The following is a 17,776-nucleotide window of genomic DNA, read 5'->3' on the forward strand; positions in this document are numbered from 1 at the left end:
CTTTTTATCTTCAGATAATTAATAATAATAAAAAAGGGATGTGACCATTATTTGATAACACTTATTTTGTTTAGTGGTAAGTCACACTGAGAGAGCAAAGCCTAAAGGGAAGAAAGACCAAACTGCATCATCTAAAATCAACATGCCAACATTCATAGGAATGCACGTATTAAAATTTCCCAGAACTACAGAGATAATCTCCTCCGTTAGGAGTTGTTCCAACCATTTTCATTATACAGGAAATGCAATCATATAGCACTGGGTCCTGCTGACTCAATTGACATTGAATACTAGGATACCCCACAAATTTTCTTACAGAATTTACGCTCTTAAATATCTTTACCCCTTTAGGAAGTGGGAATCGGATTCCTAAATTCAAGTTTCTTGGGTGGTTCTTACTCAGGATTTTTGTTTCCTGGTGGCATATTGGTTGTTTCTAAAATGTACTTTCATTTGAAAATCTGAAGGTCCTTTCACAAATATTTGGGGTGTTTCTTTTTTTTATCATGGGCTTCTCGGTTCGTTACTGGATGTCTCTGAAAAGACTAATTAATGATTGTTTCTCGTAACACTCCTCTAAGAAAGCTCTTACCCAGGGTGTATTGGCAAGAAGACTGAGCTTCCTGCGCTGCAGATGAGGTGCTTGTTTATTTTTTCCTTCAAAGGCATATGGGACTGTATTTTCAAGGAATTAACAGTCCCCACTGGGGACAGATTTTTCATAAGTGCTCTGCATGCGGAAGCCACTTGATTTCTACGGCCAGATTTTTTAAATCTGGCAAGCTTGTTTATTATGAACCTTCCTGCTAACTGGACCTGAAATGATTGAATCGAAGCATATGTACAAAAGGCAGGAAAACGGCCCTCAGTCTTTGTCCTTTAATCACCTGAGGTGGGAACCAGATGGAGAATAGTGTAGCTCTCTTTTGGCCCAGATTTCTTTCCCGTGGGTTTGGAATATGTATCTGAATCAAAGAGCAAGGCAGTGCTGTTGGGTGTTAGTGTACAGCAATAGCTCCACAAAATTGCTGGAATAGTTATGAACAGAATACAGTCTTATAGCCTGTCTGATGGATGACATAAGCATTTCAATGCATTTTCTGCCTGGTAAAAAGTGCCGTTACTATCTAAATAACTTTCTATTAGGAACCATCCTAGAATTTTAGGGTACATTGTTAGCAGGTTGATTGGTTGATTTTTCTTCTCTTTCTTGACAGCTCCTAGATTGTTTTGTCATCCCAGTGGTGATATTGCTATCTTGGTTCTTCTTGCTGGTACGATACAAGGCAGTGCATTTCATTGGGATTGTGGTCTGCATTCTGGGCATGGGCTGCATGGCAGGAGCAGATGTCCTCGTGGGGAGACAGCAAGGAGCAGGTGAGCAAGGATGGACGTATCGTATGACTAAGTTCTTTTTCAGAGGAACAATTGTCCAGAACATGTCAGAAGGGGACAGAGATAAGGGAAAATCTCCCAGAAATCTTGTGTCTTCATGGATCAAAAGCACACTGCACCGATCAGAGTTGCTTCTTTGTCAGAAGGGACAGAGAACAAAAATGGACCAAAAAATAGAAGTCAACACTGTCCTGAATTGACTTGGTGGATGCCGGTTCTGTAATACATATGACCCACTGTGCAGGCCAGAGGGACAAGCTGAACATTTCTAGTTTCATTTTGTTTTGGCTTAGCTGATTGACCACAAGCCTCAGTTGCTTGCTTTCCAAATTGGATGCGTCTTTGAATTATAACTACCTCTCCCCTCCGCTGTGTACTCTTATTTCTCAGTTTTGCTCCTTTCTTATACCTAACCAGGGTCACTGGTTAGATATAAAATGACACCTAACCTACATACTGGCTGTACCAATTGGGTTATGCACACAGTCTCAGAGTAAAGGTTTTAATGTTGCCTGCGTCATTCTAGAAAATAACCTTCTTGTGTATAAAATGTTCTTTTTTATGTGTGGCAGCATATGAATAATATGTGTATAGCTATTAATGCAGACTAGACCAAGTTCGATTTCATCGATCAACTTCCTCTGTCACATTGATTTTTCTAGTGCCAACCCAAATGATGTGGGAAGGCTGGAAATTCTTTTCAAAGGTTGTCAATTAGGCACAGTTTTCATTCTTAATTAAAAACACTGAATTGTGAGCTGAGCATAATACACTAGGATTTTAAATTCTTGACTCAGCTTTCTGAATATAAATGCAAGTGCCGTAAAAACACCATTTGTCAGGATGCTACTGGGGGACAAAACAGGGACATTTGTGACAATACCCACCACAACTCCCTGCCCCCTTTTTTTCCCTGTCCTGAAGACTTTCAGTTCATCACTGTTCTCCAGAAATAGCTCTGTCCTAGCTATAAAGGAAAGAATATACCCTGTACCATGAAATCAGCCAGTGAGAGCTGTATTAGGAATGGCTGATTTTGCTGGCATTGGGATTTCAGCCCTGGGTTCCAGAGGAAACTTCCTGTGTCTCTTTAGTCTAGAGAACAATCCGCTAGGGAGGGTGAGTTGCAGTTCAGCAGGAGTACGCAGGGCAATGGACCTCAGTGGAAAAGCACACAAGGAACAGATTGAAATACACTGACGCATTGCAGTCTACCTGCACTAATTGGATATTAATTGCCATATTCATTACTAAAGCATGACTATAGCTGTTAGGTGAATTTATACAGAAAATCTGTATAAAAATCTGTAAACATGCATTGTTGGCTTCTAATCCAGCCCTATAGGTAAAAACTTGTATACATGGTTATTGGTATGCAGAGAGGAGAAATAAAGCCAAGAGCCTTTCATGATGGAGACTGCAGCTTTCTGAAGTGTCAGAACGGTGTAATTAAGATGCAAGAATATATTTCCGAATTACCACATCTTCCTTAAGGGAGTAAAATGCATGAGCTGGTTTGATTTCTCTGAAGGGGTTGAACTATACATTAAAAATTTGCAAATCAAAAATAAATATTGCCAGCAAAAGAAAAGATTTCATTAAACTCTTCATTAAAGAGTTAAGGCACTTACAGCGTATTTTACAGGACTGGGCAAACAAAGAAGAGTAAAGCACTAAAAAGAAGTGGAGCTCTATTAGTCCTCAGTAAACTCCTCTGTTTATATAATCTGATGGCAGCTATTTGTTCTTGTTTATCTTATTATTTACTATGTTAGAAGTGCCATAAGTCTCTGCTAGGCACCTACCAAATACAGCGGTCTAGCCTACAAACCCTTATGTTAAGGGAACACAAGTAAGGTATGAGTTTATAGTGCATCACTGAGATATTCACATATTTTCCAAACTGGAGGAATTAGATACAATTTGCAAGCATGCTCTCAACTTTCAGTAAATATATGGTATCTTAGCTATTTTTACTGTATCCTAACTCATACTTAGTACATTTATCAGAAGGAAAAGCAATTACTACCATACAGTTGATGCGCTATCAGCTTACAAGATGAGTGTACCTTAAAAGAACATGTTTCTCAAGGAGTACCCCAAGGTAGCTAGGTACTTGTGCTCATGTAGTACACAGGGGTCTTAGTGTTTCATCCAGACTTTTTCAAAGCATTTCACAGCTTTTGCTGACCAGAAGCTCTGCAAATCAGTCACTTCAGTCCACATAATAAGCCAGTAGGTAAAGGAGAGTATATTTAGTCTAAGACAGGACACTTGGAATCAAACTTTTTCAAGATTATGAACATCAACAATTCAACATAATTCAATATAATATCAACATAATCAAAAGCAAAGAGAACCACCTCTAGTGGTGAGGGTTCAGGTAAAAATGTAACCAAATGGCCTGGTGAGAGTGTGAAAGACAATCATGTCAGAATGTAATTCAAAATTAAATTAGCACCTTTGTGCTAGAATTAGTCCCGAGAACCATAAACTCCTCTCTGGGCTGTATGAGTGTTGTTTCACAAAACAGTAAATATCCTAACAATGATGAATGCAAAGCTTGTTTTGCCAGGCTGTGCCTTGTGTTTCTTCGGAAGAATGGCCTATACCTTCTGAAAGTTCAAATACAATTGTATTATCCTAAATGTCTTTAGAACTGCTCCATTCAATCAGTACATATTTTCTTAGCAATAAAACCAGTAGATACACTATGATTTTAGGTCCATGAAAATATCTTTACTGGAGTATGTCAGTGTTGGGGGAAATTCCAAAAGCAACCTCCTGAGGAAGCAAAGACAAGACATTTGACACTCGGAAAGGCAGGCATTGCTAGGAAAGAAACTGAAAGTATAGCCACTGTAAAAAACTTTTGATGCCAAAGACATGCCCAAAAAATAAGTCCATGGAAGCAATGGAAAAAGGCAACAAAGGTCTTCAGGGGCATAAAATGGCTTCAGAATGAAATAGACCCTAAAGAAAATGAATGAAGAGATCTCTCATCTGCTGAGAACCGTTAGAGCGAGGTCTCACCCCATCCTTATGTTTTTCTCAGCCATCCTGGATTGCCCTATGTCAGAGGTGGGTCCTGGGCTAGGCAGACCATTGCTGTGACCAGTTTTACATTGTCCTTCTTTGAAAGCTCTTAAGTTCAAGGCTGACACTCGCAGAGTATGAGTGCAGGTTGGGAGAGCCATCGCCTCTAAGCCTTCTGTCTTGCATAGGCAAGGGATGGTATTTTTGTCTCAGCAGTTCAGCACAGCCAAACTCCAAGGTCAAAAGCTTTTTCAGCAGTGCTTCCCTGAAGTGCCAGTGAGTGCCAGTAAGTAGCTGTAATAAATACCAAATGCATGAGTTCAGTGAGGGATGATTAGAGCCACTGTGGAACACCAAAAGCATCAGGGATATGAATAGATTTTTTTAAAGTGCAGGTGCTTATTTGAAATTAAAGGCATCTTCCATGGCAGATTGCAAAAGAAGGGTAAAAGGAAAATAAGAACCAAATCTTAAGAAGATAAATGCTCAAATATAAACACACTCTCCGGCAAGGTACATGCAAAACAGAAATTCAATGGGAGAGCTGCCGAGCACAGGAAAGAGAAATCTAGTAAGGTTTACTAAATACACAGAAGCCACGTCTCCTCTAAGCTGAACAGTTTTGGAGACATGTACATGAGTATTAATGGGAGTATTCTAAACATTTGCCCTGTTTTTATTTGTCCCTAAACAACTTGTAATCTTATAGCGCTTATAGCCAATGTTAGAGATGAGGTACTGGGATAAATGAACTTTTGGTCTGGCCTGCTGTGACCATTTTTCTGTCTATAAATTCCTTCTCACTGGAAATTTCAAAACCATTATTTGGAATGAAAATAAAAGGCTTAAAAGAATGCCACAAAGGAAAATTATGAAAAAAGGTCACTTTGAACCAATCAGAATGTTTTGCTTCAGTTTTGATCACTCTTATTTTCCACGGTATGTATTATGCAAATTAATAATAAATCAAAAGATATTTCAAAAGAAAACGAGGTTGCTTTCAAAAAAGTACAAGGTCTACTACTTCAGCATTTTCACTGAAGCTTTTCTTCAAGGGAAATTCCATTATAGCCGGTCCTGTGGAATACGCTCCTGTAGCAATGTTCTGCAAAGCTGTCGTTCTGTAGAAATCATTTAATGAGTCATACGTGCAGAGGGAGTTACATGCATCAGTTGGCAGAACCAGGGCCCCAGTTTTCAAGCTGGAGCTTGATCAAATCTCTCTGCAGGCTTCCAGCCCCACTCCCACCTCAAATAATAATAAAAGCCTCCAAGACTCAACAAAGGTATCAAACATTTTTTTGATCATACAGTGTTTTAGTAATCATGTATACCTGGAGGTACCTGAGGTCTATTTTGCTCTGTCCACTTCATGCATTAGGTATTGCTATGTTAATTAAAACTCTTTTTAAAATCTTTATCATTATCATCACCCAATCTACACCCCATCCTTCCTCCTTTCTTTCTTCTCAGACAGCTAGCTTCATGTTAGAATTAGGTCCTTTAACTTGTATAGGCCACAGCATAGGGTTTTTAACGTTTTCTTCAGTCATATCACAGGGATATAGAATTTCTCAGGTCATTTTGCATCTAAATATTGATCGTGTTTCGGACTGCTTAGATTCCAAGGTCAGATGCAAACTGTTCTATGTAGCTGAGTCCTATTCTATCTGGGAAAAAAAGTGATAATAATAAAATTAAAAGGATTAGTCACTGAAAAGTGGCACTCAGTTTCTATGTTTTTCACAAATTAGTCTTATCTTTCAGAGTCTCTTATCCATAGCAAAGAGAATGCTCTCCCTTCACCTCTGCTAGATTTGCTTGAGGTGTTGAGTGGAACCTGGTAAAACGACAAAAACATTTGCACTCAATTTATTAACATGGATAAGGGCTACTAAGTGACTCAGGATTCAGAACTGCAAGGAGGAACTTGCAACAACTGTAGACAAAAGATTATTGTTTTGAGACCTGCTGATTTTTACCCTGTTTATTCCTAGGTGAAAATAAACTGATAGGGGATCTCCTAGTGCTGGGTGGAGCTACACTATATGGCATCTCAAACGTTTGCGAGGAGTATATCGTCCGAAATCTGAGTCGAGTGGAATTCCTGGGCATGATCGGACTCTTTGGCTCCTTCTTCAGTGGAATTCAGCTGTAAGTGAGCAGGTTTGAGCTCCAAGGTCATTTAAATAAATGCAGCTGTGGCCTCCTTTGTGGTGCTATAACCCTTTCTTCAAAGCTAACCATTTCTCATGGAGAGCAGGTACCTTTTATTTGTAGAGTTTGCCTTGATTTTACTGTTTCAGATCAATAGATTTGAATAACAATAGAAATTTGCATCTAAGTACTCTAATGATTGATGTCTTTGAATTGTCACATGGGGAGGGAGCAGTGGAAGACACATCCCACCATCTTATTGCTTCAAGATAAGTGGAAACTTCACATGTCAGTCTAGTCTGTGAATAGCAGAGATTACAACTCTCTCCACTTCTGTTTCATACTTTTAAAAAGTCACTTTTTGATTTCTAAACAGGTAGAAAACAAGTCCTGTCAGAAGGTGTTTTACAGATTGTTTCGTTCTTTGTAACTATATTGTGATATGAAAGAAGTGGTGAAAACGTCCATAAGAAATTGGTCTTTTCACTTCAAAATACTTACTACTCAGTGACTGTGTTATGGATTTCCAGAACTTCTGAGTCATGTCTGTACACACATGTACCCAATGCACATGTTACCTGCAAGCTCAGCAGTTGGAAGGTTGCTTCCAGTTTTGTAATACTGTGACTAGTAAAAGTGTAGTAAAAGTCACTATGTAATATTTCCATGTTTTGTGCAGTTCCATCACTGGTGCTTGTCATGCAAAATAGCTTTTGATTCTTAGTCAAAAACAATTTTTTTACCTTCACATCTGAGCTACCCAGCTTCTAAGAACAGGATCTGATCAAAACAATGACCCATTAATTTCCCCTTAACTAGTTCTATTTCTTCAGTCAGAGAGCTTATTATTTTTATGTGGGATCTTAACACATGATTTAAAATGACTTACATTAACTGCCTGCCGTGCAAGCTGATCCTTTTTGTAAAAATATGAAACTCATTAAAAAAAAAATCAAGAGCTTATAAATGTGTTTGATATCCTTGGGGAAAACATTTTTATTATCTAAAGTGTTCATAGTAGGTAGGCACTAACTGATTTTAAGGGCATCAGAGTCTTTAAGGGCATCTTGTCTTCCGGTGTGTGTGTTTAAATGGTCATGTACATGTCTTGTATTCCTGAATTTAATTATAGTAGTCTTACCCCCTCTTGACCCAAAGAGTTAGTCACAGTTCAGGGCCTGCAAGTTATTTTGGTGGGGATACAAATGTGATGCTAGAACTAGGCATCACTGTATACAGAGGACACAGCTGGAAGGAAACAGTGAGAAACAGGTTCTTTGCTGAAAGCGCTAAACCTGATGTTAGACAGCGTCAGCCCCAGTATCAGCTCCTGAGGTATGTCACCAGTAATCGGCTGACAGCAGGACTTCAATCTGCTCATCACTACTGTTTGAGGCCAATTTTCCACCCATTTTGTGGGTAATCGATCCATCCAGTCCATAGCTCTTCACTCTAAGGATACTATGGGAAACCTCTCACGTATCCCTTCTCCCTTATCTACTGAACCAGTCACCTCATTCTAGAAGGCAGTCAGTTTGGTCAGGTATGAAAAATCTGTGCTGGCTGTTCCCAGTTGTCTCTGTGTCCTTCATGTCCTGGGAGTTGTTTCTAGGAAGATTTGCTCCATAATCTGCTCAAAGGCTCGTGTAAGGCTGATGAGGCTATAGTTCTTGCCCTTTTTGCAAATGGTGTGACATTTTTCTCTTTTTGGTCATCAGGGACCTCCTCCAGTCACTACAACCTTTCAAAGATAGTAGTGGTGCCATCATCCAATGAATGCAGCATCACTAAATGAAGCTTTCTGCCGAAGCTTACCCCTCTTTGCTCTTACCCCTCTTTGCTACACAGACCATAATGAATTACAGACCATAGTGTATTGTCATATACTTCCTCTGCATTGGCTAGGCAATGGTATGAAAGCAATGGTATGAAAGCAATGAAGTTATATCAAATTTTTGCTTACCAGAGCAACAGCAAGACATGCCACTGTTTGTTTTCATGACATTCCTCCAGAACTGCTGATAAAAAAGAGACATATATCTTAGGCATGCAAAGACATTTTTAGTTTAGATATTTTGCAGACTAAATAATCTCATTAATCTATACTCAATATTAGATTTGCCACACGTCACTAGCAAATAAATTGGAATTTCCAGGATGCAACTCTCTAGACAAGATTAATCTGGGAGGCATTTGAGTTCCTGCAGTTTTACTGTTAGACTTGGTCTCCCACATGCCATTTTTTGAACTAGATACTTTGTTTTTCAATCTATCTGTGTAATTCTATGTTTTACACTTGTTTAAAATAGTGCCCAGACTAGCATGCAGAGTTCTGCACAGCAGGAATTATCTGCAAATCACAGATCAGAGAAGGTGGTTAGCTGAATGAAGAACTGACTGGTGAGAATCCTGGTCTCCAAGGGTCTACTCCCCTGGATTGGGAAGACACAACTTTGTTGCCTCCTTAGAATTTTCTGGATCTGGAACTTGGATGCTAATGTGCCATGTAATATTTACAAGATGTTGAAAGTGGGCATTTTGCAGCTTGGCTTATCCTTTGTTTTCTTTCCTGATTTTCATCGCTGTGACTATTTGATCTCTCTCTCAATGTGTAACAAATCACAGTATTCTTCACAAAGCCAGCCTATGATATCTGCCACCTCATGTCAGTGATTTACTCAGCTCTCTATTTATTTGACACCGCAGAGCCACTCTGAAGGGTGAATAACTCAGACAGATAGGTTATTAATCATTGAAGTTATAAAGCTTTCAGAAAATTAAGTCAGAAAAGGACAAGAAGACTGAACATATAGGGGGGTGGACACTTTTGAATGGATATTCGGAGAGCTGGAATAAATAAATAAACCAGGGCAAATTGTATGCTATCATGTCTGATTACTGCCCTGAAGATCTTTCAAACACACAGGCACGAGGATAATGCCAGAGTGGATTAGCTAAGTCTGATTGCATTTGGTTCCTACGGAGATTTTTTATTATAAAGTTATTTATGTTGTTTTGTCCAGCATTTGAATTGAATGAGTGGAAGTAATTTAACTTCTGTTCTCCTCTGTCATATTTTGCCTTCTCTTCTCTTATAGTGCAATCATGGAACACAAAGAGCTGTTGAAAGTTCCCTGGGATTGGCAAATAGGTAAGAAAATACTTTACCTCAGTGAAAATGGTTACTGAAGAACACATGGAGCCAGCCAGTATTTAGGGATGCAGGCATGAGGTTGCACAGGAGCCAGTGTCTGTGACCTTTTCACCCGTTACTGCCAAAGGTTGAACCTCATGCCTCATAACCTTGCTCAAATGATCTGTCCTCCCTTTGCTATATTATGCCTTCCTTGCACTGTTAGGTTAGGCACTGGAGAAGCATATGAATGTTATGGGATAATCATTCAGATAGCAGTGAAGTAAAACAATAATAATGGGGTTCCAGCTCCAAGTTTCAGGCCAACATTGAGACAAATAAATGAGGTAGTCATTAAAAGCCTGAAAGAAAATGGAACCTAACAAAAACTAAACAGGAAAAATGCTTGCTGTGGATATTATAGCCCCATAGACTCTTTTCCAAGGGGTGCATGTCTACAAGCAAATGGTTAATTGCTTTCCAAATAGTCTCGATAGAATATAGATGATGTATATTTTAGACAAGTTTGAGGTGGCATGATGCAAAATGAAGCTCTTACGGTGTTTCAGTATGCAGTGAATTGCCTTTCCTCGTTCCAGTTTGGAAGATGGGTTTGTGATCTAAGACTCCCTTCTAATTAGTTTAACAAATTATTTTCTTTAAAAGCAAAATAATCTTTTAGCAAAAGTGAATCCCTATAAATACCCTTTTAGTATCTGTGATAATAGAATAAATAAAATAGTGCTAATAGTACTTAGCTGATATAATTGGCAAGACGGTTCAAGCTTTGGTAATCCTTTGACAATAGCTTGTTACCTAGTCTCAGAATGAGCATCAATAACCAGCTCGTAAGTGTTCAAAGACAATTCATTATATAGCGAATCCCTGAAAACAGGGGATACAAGTTACAGGATTACATTGTTGTTTCGCTAAGGCTGTGTTCACCGTTTCCTCTCATCATCTTGAACAATAAAAACAGTGCATCTGTCACAAAACACTGGACCTAGAAGTCTTGGAAATTTGGTGCCTGAGCTGTAAAACTACACGACAAATCAATTTAAAGTATCTATTAAGAAACAAACTCAGCTGCAAACTGGAATTGTATTAGACTTCTTTAATCTGAGATCATTAGCATAACTTCTTCAGCGCTTGTTTATACTTCATGATAAGGAGCACAGGGACATAATCGATCTAGTACGGATGGAACTAGCAGTGGTCACAGTGAATTAATCCACTAGTTGTGTAAATGCCATATATACTTCCATGGGATTTCTGTCATAACTCAAAATCAGTTAAATGTGCCATTAAAAAAAAATCATTGTGCTCTGTGATGCCATTAAAATGTCACCCAAAGTTAGTCACTAATTGTGAAGAGTACCTTCTCTTCATAAGGAGAAGATCATGTTGGCAAGAGCATTACAGATTTGTACTTGTTTGTACTTGTTTTGTTAGAGCAATAACTGGAAACACGGTTGAGTTGAACAAGGATAAAATAGGGATAGTTATGTGTAGTTTTGTGTTCTTCCCTGGCTTCCACTGTACTTCGTCTCTTTTCCATTCCATTGGCAGTGATGTAAGATTGTAATGTAGTGATTGACAAATCTGTGTCAGGGAGTACACAGCCTTGCTTGCCCGGAATTGTTATCCACTGCAGCAGGCTTAAACCTGCAGTCCAGCACAGTTAAATTGTCTGCCTTCTGAACAGTCACGATAAAGTCACAGCAGGCAACCTAATAAATAACTTCAGGGTGGCCTGTTGCCATCTGCCATAACTGTGTCATTAAGAATGTATGAACTACCTTTCAACTGATGTAAAATGCAGATCATTTTGGAATATAAAGATCTAAAGCCATCCTATTAGGTGTAGTGTTTAAAATAGGCTGTGGTCCTTATGGTTTAAATTCTGGAAATTCCCCTGATACATAGCATCATCTTCACAGTTAGTATAAATCGGTGTAGTTCTGCTTAAATCCTTGAAGGTGTGAGTATTAATACTTGCAGATAATCTGACCTAGAGGGAAATGATTACACTGTGCTGATTTAGTGGTTTCATAAGAGAAATGTTTGTAGAGTGATACATGAAATAATAACAGATAAGGAAACATCAGCTTTGTTTAAGAGAAAAGCCAGTTTGGTCTCCAAGGAAGTGTTCTTTGTTATAGCGGGCGGGTCTGAATATTTCTGAAGAGTCTTTATTCCAAGAAGCCATTTTAAATAAATCATAACTGATCCCATTATATGCCCATGAAACAATACATTTTGGAGTAAAAATGTCAAGGCTAAAACAAGCAACGTTCAAACAGCATGCTCAGGAAACTAAAACAGAAATTTCTGCTAAGACTAACAGAAATGTTAGTCTTAGCAGTGCTCAGGCTACTTCAGAGCCGTCCAAGGGGGCTGCCCATCTGTGTGAAGATGGGGCTTGTTCAGCCTGCAGAAGAGCAGGCTCCAAGGAGCTACCTACAGGGAGGTTATCAAGAGGACAGAGCCAGGTTCTTCACAGCAGTGCATAGCAGGAGGATGAGAGACAACAGACAGAAGTTGACACAAGAGATTCAGACTGGATGTAAGGAAAGACAGTTGTCCAGAGAGACTGTGCAGTCTCCATCCTTGAGGGCTTTCAAGACTGGACTGAACAAAACCCTGAGCAGCTTGGTTACTGTGCAGCTGACCCTACTGTGAGCAGGATGTTCGACCAGAGACCTTCTGAGTTCCCTTTGAGCCTGAATTATCCCATGATCCTATGATGCTAAGTGCCCAACCTAGACACTTATCAGGCATTCAGACCACCCAGGCAAGCTGCTGACCTTACCCATCAGGGTGAGCACTGACAAACAAGATAGGATTCCTTTCACCAACTTGCAATATTGGAGATGTTGACATCTGATCTAGCTGAAAAGACTTCCTTTATCATCAGCAGAGACATGACACTCGAGTCATACTATCCTAAAGCTGATATCTAAAAGAGGTTGGACAACCTGCCCCTAAAATTTCCTATATCTCTTCGTTACATGGGTATTACATGTTTTTGTAAGATGCAAATGAAATGCTACTTTACATTGACTTCTGATAGGACCACTACAGTTTAAGGAATTTTCCACTGGGACTGAAATGCCCTTTGAAAAAGCAGTCTGTGAAGTGCGCATAGCTGCCTGCCAAAGAATATGAGCATGAAGACAATACCATAAAATGATACAATCAGTTGAGTGCATAATCCAGCAAAGAACCTGAATATGTGTATTGAATCCAGAATGACTAGCAGGGACTGAGCGGACCAGCTGGTGATTTGCAGGATGTACTTTGAGAATGCTGACTTCAGATCCAGAAGGACTTTTGCACCTGACCTGGTCTTGATTTAAGCCTGGAAGAAAACCTGACTTAGTGGCCATGAATGCAAACAATTTCTCATTGGTGTAAACTATACTCCATTTTATGAATTCATTTGCCTACTACAGAAGAGCGGCAAAGTAACTGTTTCGAGAGTTGCCTAAGACTGATTCCATATGCAATATGCATCTCAAAAATTTGCACCATGTTAGTAAAAACAGTTCTTACCATGATTATCTATATTATGAATATAATTTCAAATTATAAATATAAATTCAAATTTGTTATCTCATCATGCTGTAACAATGAATATACGGACATTAACAGTCCAGGACTGCTACATAAGTTTCAGATTAAGGTACACTTCAGTTCAGGTGCTTTTAAGGGACCTGAACTATCATGGTTGATTTTGTCCATTAGCTAGTTTCTTTTAAAGGGTTTTAAAATAAATGGATCTACAAGCAGATACAGAATCATCAGGGCTTTGTTGTTTTTTTATTTTCTGCTAATTCCTTTCAGAACTCTGGGAATCAGATTTTCTGCAACTCTTAGTCGATTAGAACAAGTCCTGAAGAGCTGGCATAAGTCTAAATTTAGGCTCATGCATATATCAGCTGGGAATTCTGCAGCACATGGTAGCATAAGAATTGTCATTTGCATAAGAGCAGATGAGTGAAGTGTTTGCTGTTTTTTTAACTTCATATTGATTAATTTCCTTGGGATTTATCAAATAATAATTGAAGTAGAGAAATCTTTCCTAGTAAGTTATTTAGTTTTTTAAATGCAGTTAGATTTTTACTGTAACTTGTTTTTATTATATTAGTGTCTAACAATCCAATTGTGTGAGGCATTCTGGAAACGTGTAGGAAGAAATAGTCTCAGCTCTGGGAAGCTTTCTGTATAAATGAGGAAGGTAGGCAAAAAATGTTGGAGGAACAGAGGTGCAAAACTGTGAAGTGATTTATCAAGTAGCAAAATAGAACTAGGACCTAGATCATTTTCATGCCATCCTTGCACGTTCACCCATTGGTTCATAACTCCTCTGCAAATACTTTTGCATTCATTTTGTGGGTCCATTCCCACACAGTGTAGCATGCTCCCTCCAGCTCAGCTGAACTCAGTGGGTGTGGGGGACATTTAGTTCCTTAAGAGACTAGATTTCACAGCTCAGAAGGTATCATTTCATCCAAATAAATATTGGATGTGAGGTATTCACTAGTAACGTAGGACAGCATTTTAAGAACAGCACTGCTATCATGGCAGCCAGAGAGGGCAAGCCTGAAGGCCTTGTGTGCACTGCAACGTCGATATGGTTTTCACTTGTTTTTAAGTATATTTAAAATGGTGCTCATAGTCTACATACGTGTAAGTGCATCTTAATAATTTAAATCAGTATTTTTTGAAAAAGCATTCTTCATTCTTTTCTAAGAACATGGCCTTCTGCCGCATAACATGAGTCCTTTCAGCAGACTGTGGAAGATCACTTTGTTCCTTGTTTTTCTTCCCCAGGCTTGTTGTATGTTGGCTTTAGTGCCTGTATGTTTGGGCTCTACAGCTTCATGCCAGTGGTCATAAAGAAAACCAGTGCTACTGCAGTCAACCTCTCCCTACTCACAGCTGACCTGTACAGCCTCTTTTGTGGATTATTCCTCTTCCACTACAAGGTATGTTGAGACAAGAGATATATTTGAGTAATAACTGTACACCTAAAGAATTACCAATGTGGAACAATGAAACAAAAGAAGCCTCCCAGTTTTTTAGATCTACACAATAAAAGTGCAGATTTTTCTTATTCTCCATGTTTCCCACACCAAAGCCAATTTTATTCTGTGATTTCTGGTCATTAATTCAGTCTTCTTGTTATGGGGTTTTAAGATTTGAGTACCTGTATAGCAGCAACTGAATCACTAATTTCATTTTACTCATCAGAAGTAACTTTCAACTGCTGTGACCAGATCCAGGGTAGTAGCAGGAAGGAAGGTACTCTATAAAGCATTAAAAAATTCCATAGAATTTTTTTTACACATTAACAAGGTTATGTCATTTATGAAATGATTATGAAATTATGACTTGTAACTGTCCAGCTAACCCAATGGCTTACCTGTTAGTGTAGAAATGTCAAGATGCGCAGCAAGTTTGTGTTGAAGTTAAACTTTTATCTCTCTGGTCATCTAATATTTAAAACATTATATTGTACAGTCACGTGTTTGGTCTCCATTTGCAAGGAATTACACTATGTTTTTCACAAGCTTCTCCCTCAGCAGCCATCATATGATAGTAACATCAGGATGCTGAAGGCAATTGCTTTACACCCACGTTTATTCACAAGAGGGAGGATACTTGAAAGCTAAAGTGGTGGCCAGCAGAATCTTAGGACAATGAAAGCCTTTAAATACCAAATGGCTAACGATCCTAAATCAGAGTTCATGATACTAATGATGTGTGAATGAATCCGACTGGGGTAGTGAAAGTTGAAAGCTTCAGAGTCCAACACAAAAATATTTTTCCCTTATTGCCTTTTTTTTTTTTTATTCCTATGACTTTAAGGATTTTGCAGACATAGAACAAAAACAAATATAGGAAATAAAACTTCACTAAAAAAACACTGTAGCAGCTGTCTGCTTGTTCACTGGTCCATCTCACTGTGCTTTGGTTCCCAGTTCTTTCTGCAGCACACATCAAATCCAAAGTTTGAAATTAGATAGTAGCTGAAAATTGTTATCCCCTGTTAATAATGTTAGTTGATTCCCGTAGCAAAATATGTTTAGTTGTATTAGTCCAGTTTTTCTTAGAAAAATGTCCATATTATATAATAGAAGACAAATTTAATTCTGAATATAGTGGTGGTCTTGTTTTAGCAAAATCAAACTCTTAGAGGGAGAGACTCAGAAGGCAGCAGGAGCTGGACGGTTTGGAGTTCGCCTTTCCCCAAGTCTGGAAAAAAAGGTGGTGTGGCAAAATCAAGCCTTAAACTTTGGGCACCTAAAAGGCAGAAGGTGCAGGAAAGGTTTCAGCTTTTCCCTATGTCTGTAATTGCAGGAGGCAATTTCTGTACATCAGCATAAGTCTGCATTTTCAACCTTATTGATGCACTTTATCTTTCTCTATGTACGTATCAACTGTCTACCACAGTAGCACCCTGGCCTTCCTTTAAGACCCCTACTGAAATCCACAGGAACAGAAGGCTCAGACCTGGAAGATTTTCTCTCGGAAATAACGGTCTCATCACCCGCTCTGACAAACTGACTGACTTCCACCTCTGCAGTAGCTGAGGGTTCCCCCTCCCTTACTGCTCTGTTTAGAAACTTTTTGAGGATCTCTTTCTCCTGCAATTCACTAAGTTACACAGTCTCCGTAAAGTCGTATCAAAGTCTTACGTTAACCTATTTATTTTTTTTTCCTCCTCTGCTCTCCTCGGGAGACTACTTTCAGAGCATCACTGCCCCAACAGTTAGAAACTTTCTTATTTCCAGCATAAATTTACTTTTGGCTAATTTTGATCCACTTGCTCTTGTGCCACGAGTATCCGTTAGAGTAAAATATCCCCTTAGCATTTTGCTTCGTTGATATATCAGTAGAAAATAGCCTCTCTCAGCCGTTAGTCTGCTAGTCAGAACAAGTCACACTCTCTCATTCTTACCTGCTAAGATGAGCCATCTTGTCCCCTGATCACTTTACTGTCCTTCTCTGCCCCTGATCCTGTTTGAATTTCTTTCCTTAAATAGCCCCTCCAAGTCAGGAAACAAGAAGGGTCCCTCTAGCACCTCGTGCAATGCTCTTAAGATGTCTCCCTGTTTCTCCTGGGAACATTACCCAAAAAGACCATATCTGCTTCTTTCCTGCTTTTCCTTCATGATTTGTGCTCATCCTGCAGCCCGTATAACCTTTGTGTGTCACTCCTTTGTTCTTCCCAGCTGAAGCACTGGCAGGTAGAGGACTTTTGTCAGGGCTTTGTGGAAGGGCCTTTGCCTGAAATGTAGCAGCAACCTCCAGAGCTGTCAGTGTCTCCTTTCATGCCCTTCAAGCTTACACAGCGGGGGAATTAAGAAAAGGGAGTCTATATTTAGAAAACGTCCGGATTAAAAAGCCCACCTAATTAATCTGAGTACTTCTTTAGTTACCAAGTTTTTAGCCTTAGTCAGATCACCTCCTCCTTTTCTTCCTGGTTTACTGTCAAATATCATTTTACATGAGGAAGTAGAACAGTGAAGTGTGCAACTTTCAGTCAAGAGTGAAGTCTTAATATGTTGACGTTAAACAATCTGTATTAATTCCCCTCTGAAGACTGCGGACTCTGCTTGTTTTCTAGATTCAGAAAAGCTGTTTCATTCCCAGTCCAGCTGTACTTCTCCTTCAGATACACAGCTCCTCCTGCTTATTGCTGCACTGACCAATGGTTGAAGCCTCACTTCACCAGGAAGCTAATGGTTTTATGCTAAATTAGAATCAAGTGAGTGGTTTAGTGCCCCTTGCAGAATATAGTTTTATAAGGCTTTCAAGAAACAGTTATGATTTTTTCCCTGTGCTGCTACTTTTATCACCAGACAGGTTTATTGCACCTATAGCAGTAAATCTATGAAAATCCATGGAAAATGTAGGAAATTAATTTAAATGGGCTTTAGAGCCTCTGAAACCAAACTGAGGAGAAGATTACACTTGATGTGTTTTGATTAGTTAGTATTTCATCCTTTTATAATACAGACTTGCAACGTTATGACATACAGGACA

The 17,776-nt window shown here is 39.0% G+C and overlaps 1 protein-coding gene across 6 annotated transcripts in view; it reads left to right on the plus strand.

The window, feature by feature from the left end:
* Positions 1-17,776, plus strand: part of SLC35F1 (solute carrier family 35 member F1) — a 259,903-nt gene that overhangs the window by 222,443 nt on the left and 19,684 nt on the right. For all 6 annotated transcript variants that reach the window (XR_011140179.1, XM_068938132.1, XM_068938134.1 and 3 more), the window contains exons 4-7: positions 1,218-1,377; positions 6,429-6,585; positions 9,687-9,739; positions 14,558-14,712. Coding sequence is in view for 5 of the 6 variants with exons in the window: in XM_068938132.1 (XP_068794233.1) it covers positions 1,218-1,377; positions 6,429-6,585; positions 9,687-9,739; positions 14,558-14,712 (525 nt within the window). In the remaining variant the exon portion in view is untranslated. The remainder of the gene's footprint in view (positions 1-1,217; positions 1,378-6,428; positions 6,586-9,686; positions 9,740-14,557; positions 14,713-17,776) is intronic.

This window comes from Struthio camelus, chromosome 3 (assembly GCF_040807025.1).
Source record: "Struthio camelus isolate bStrCam1 chromosome 3, bStrCam1.hap1, whole genome shotgun sequence".
Classification (NCBI taxonomy): domain Eukaryota; kingdom Metazoa; phylum Chordata; class Aves; order Struthioniformes; family Struthionidae; genus Struthio; species Struthio camelus.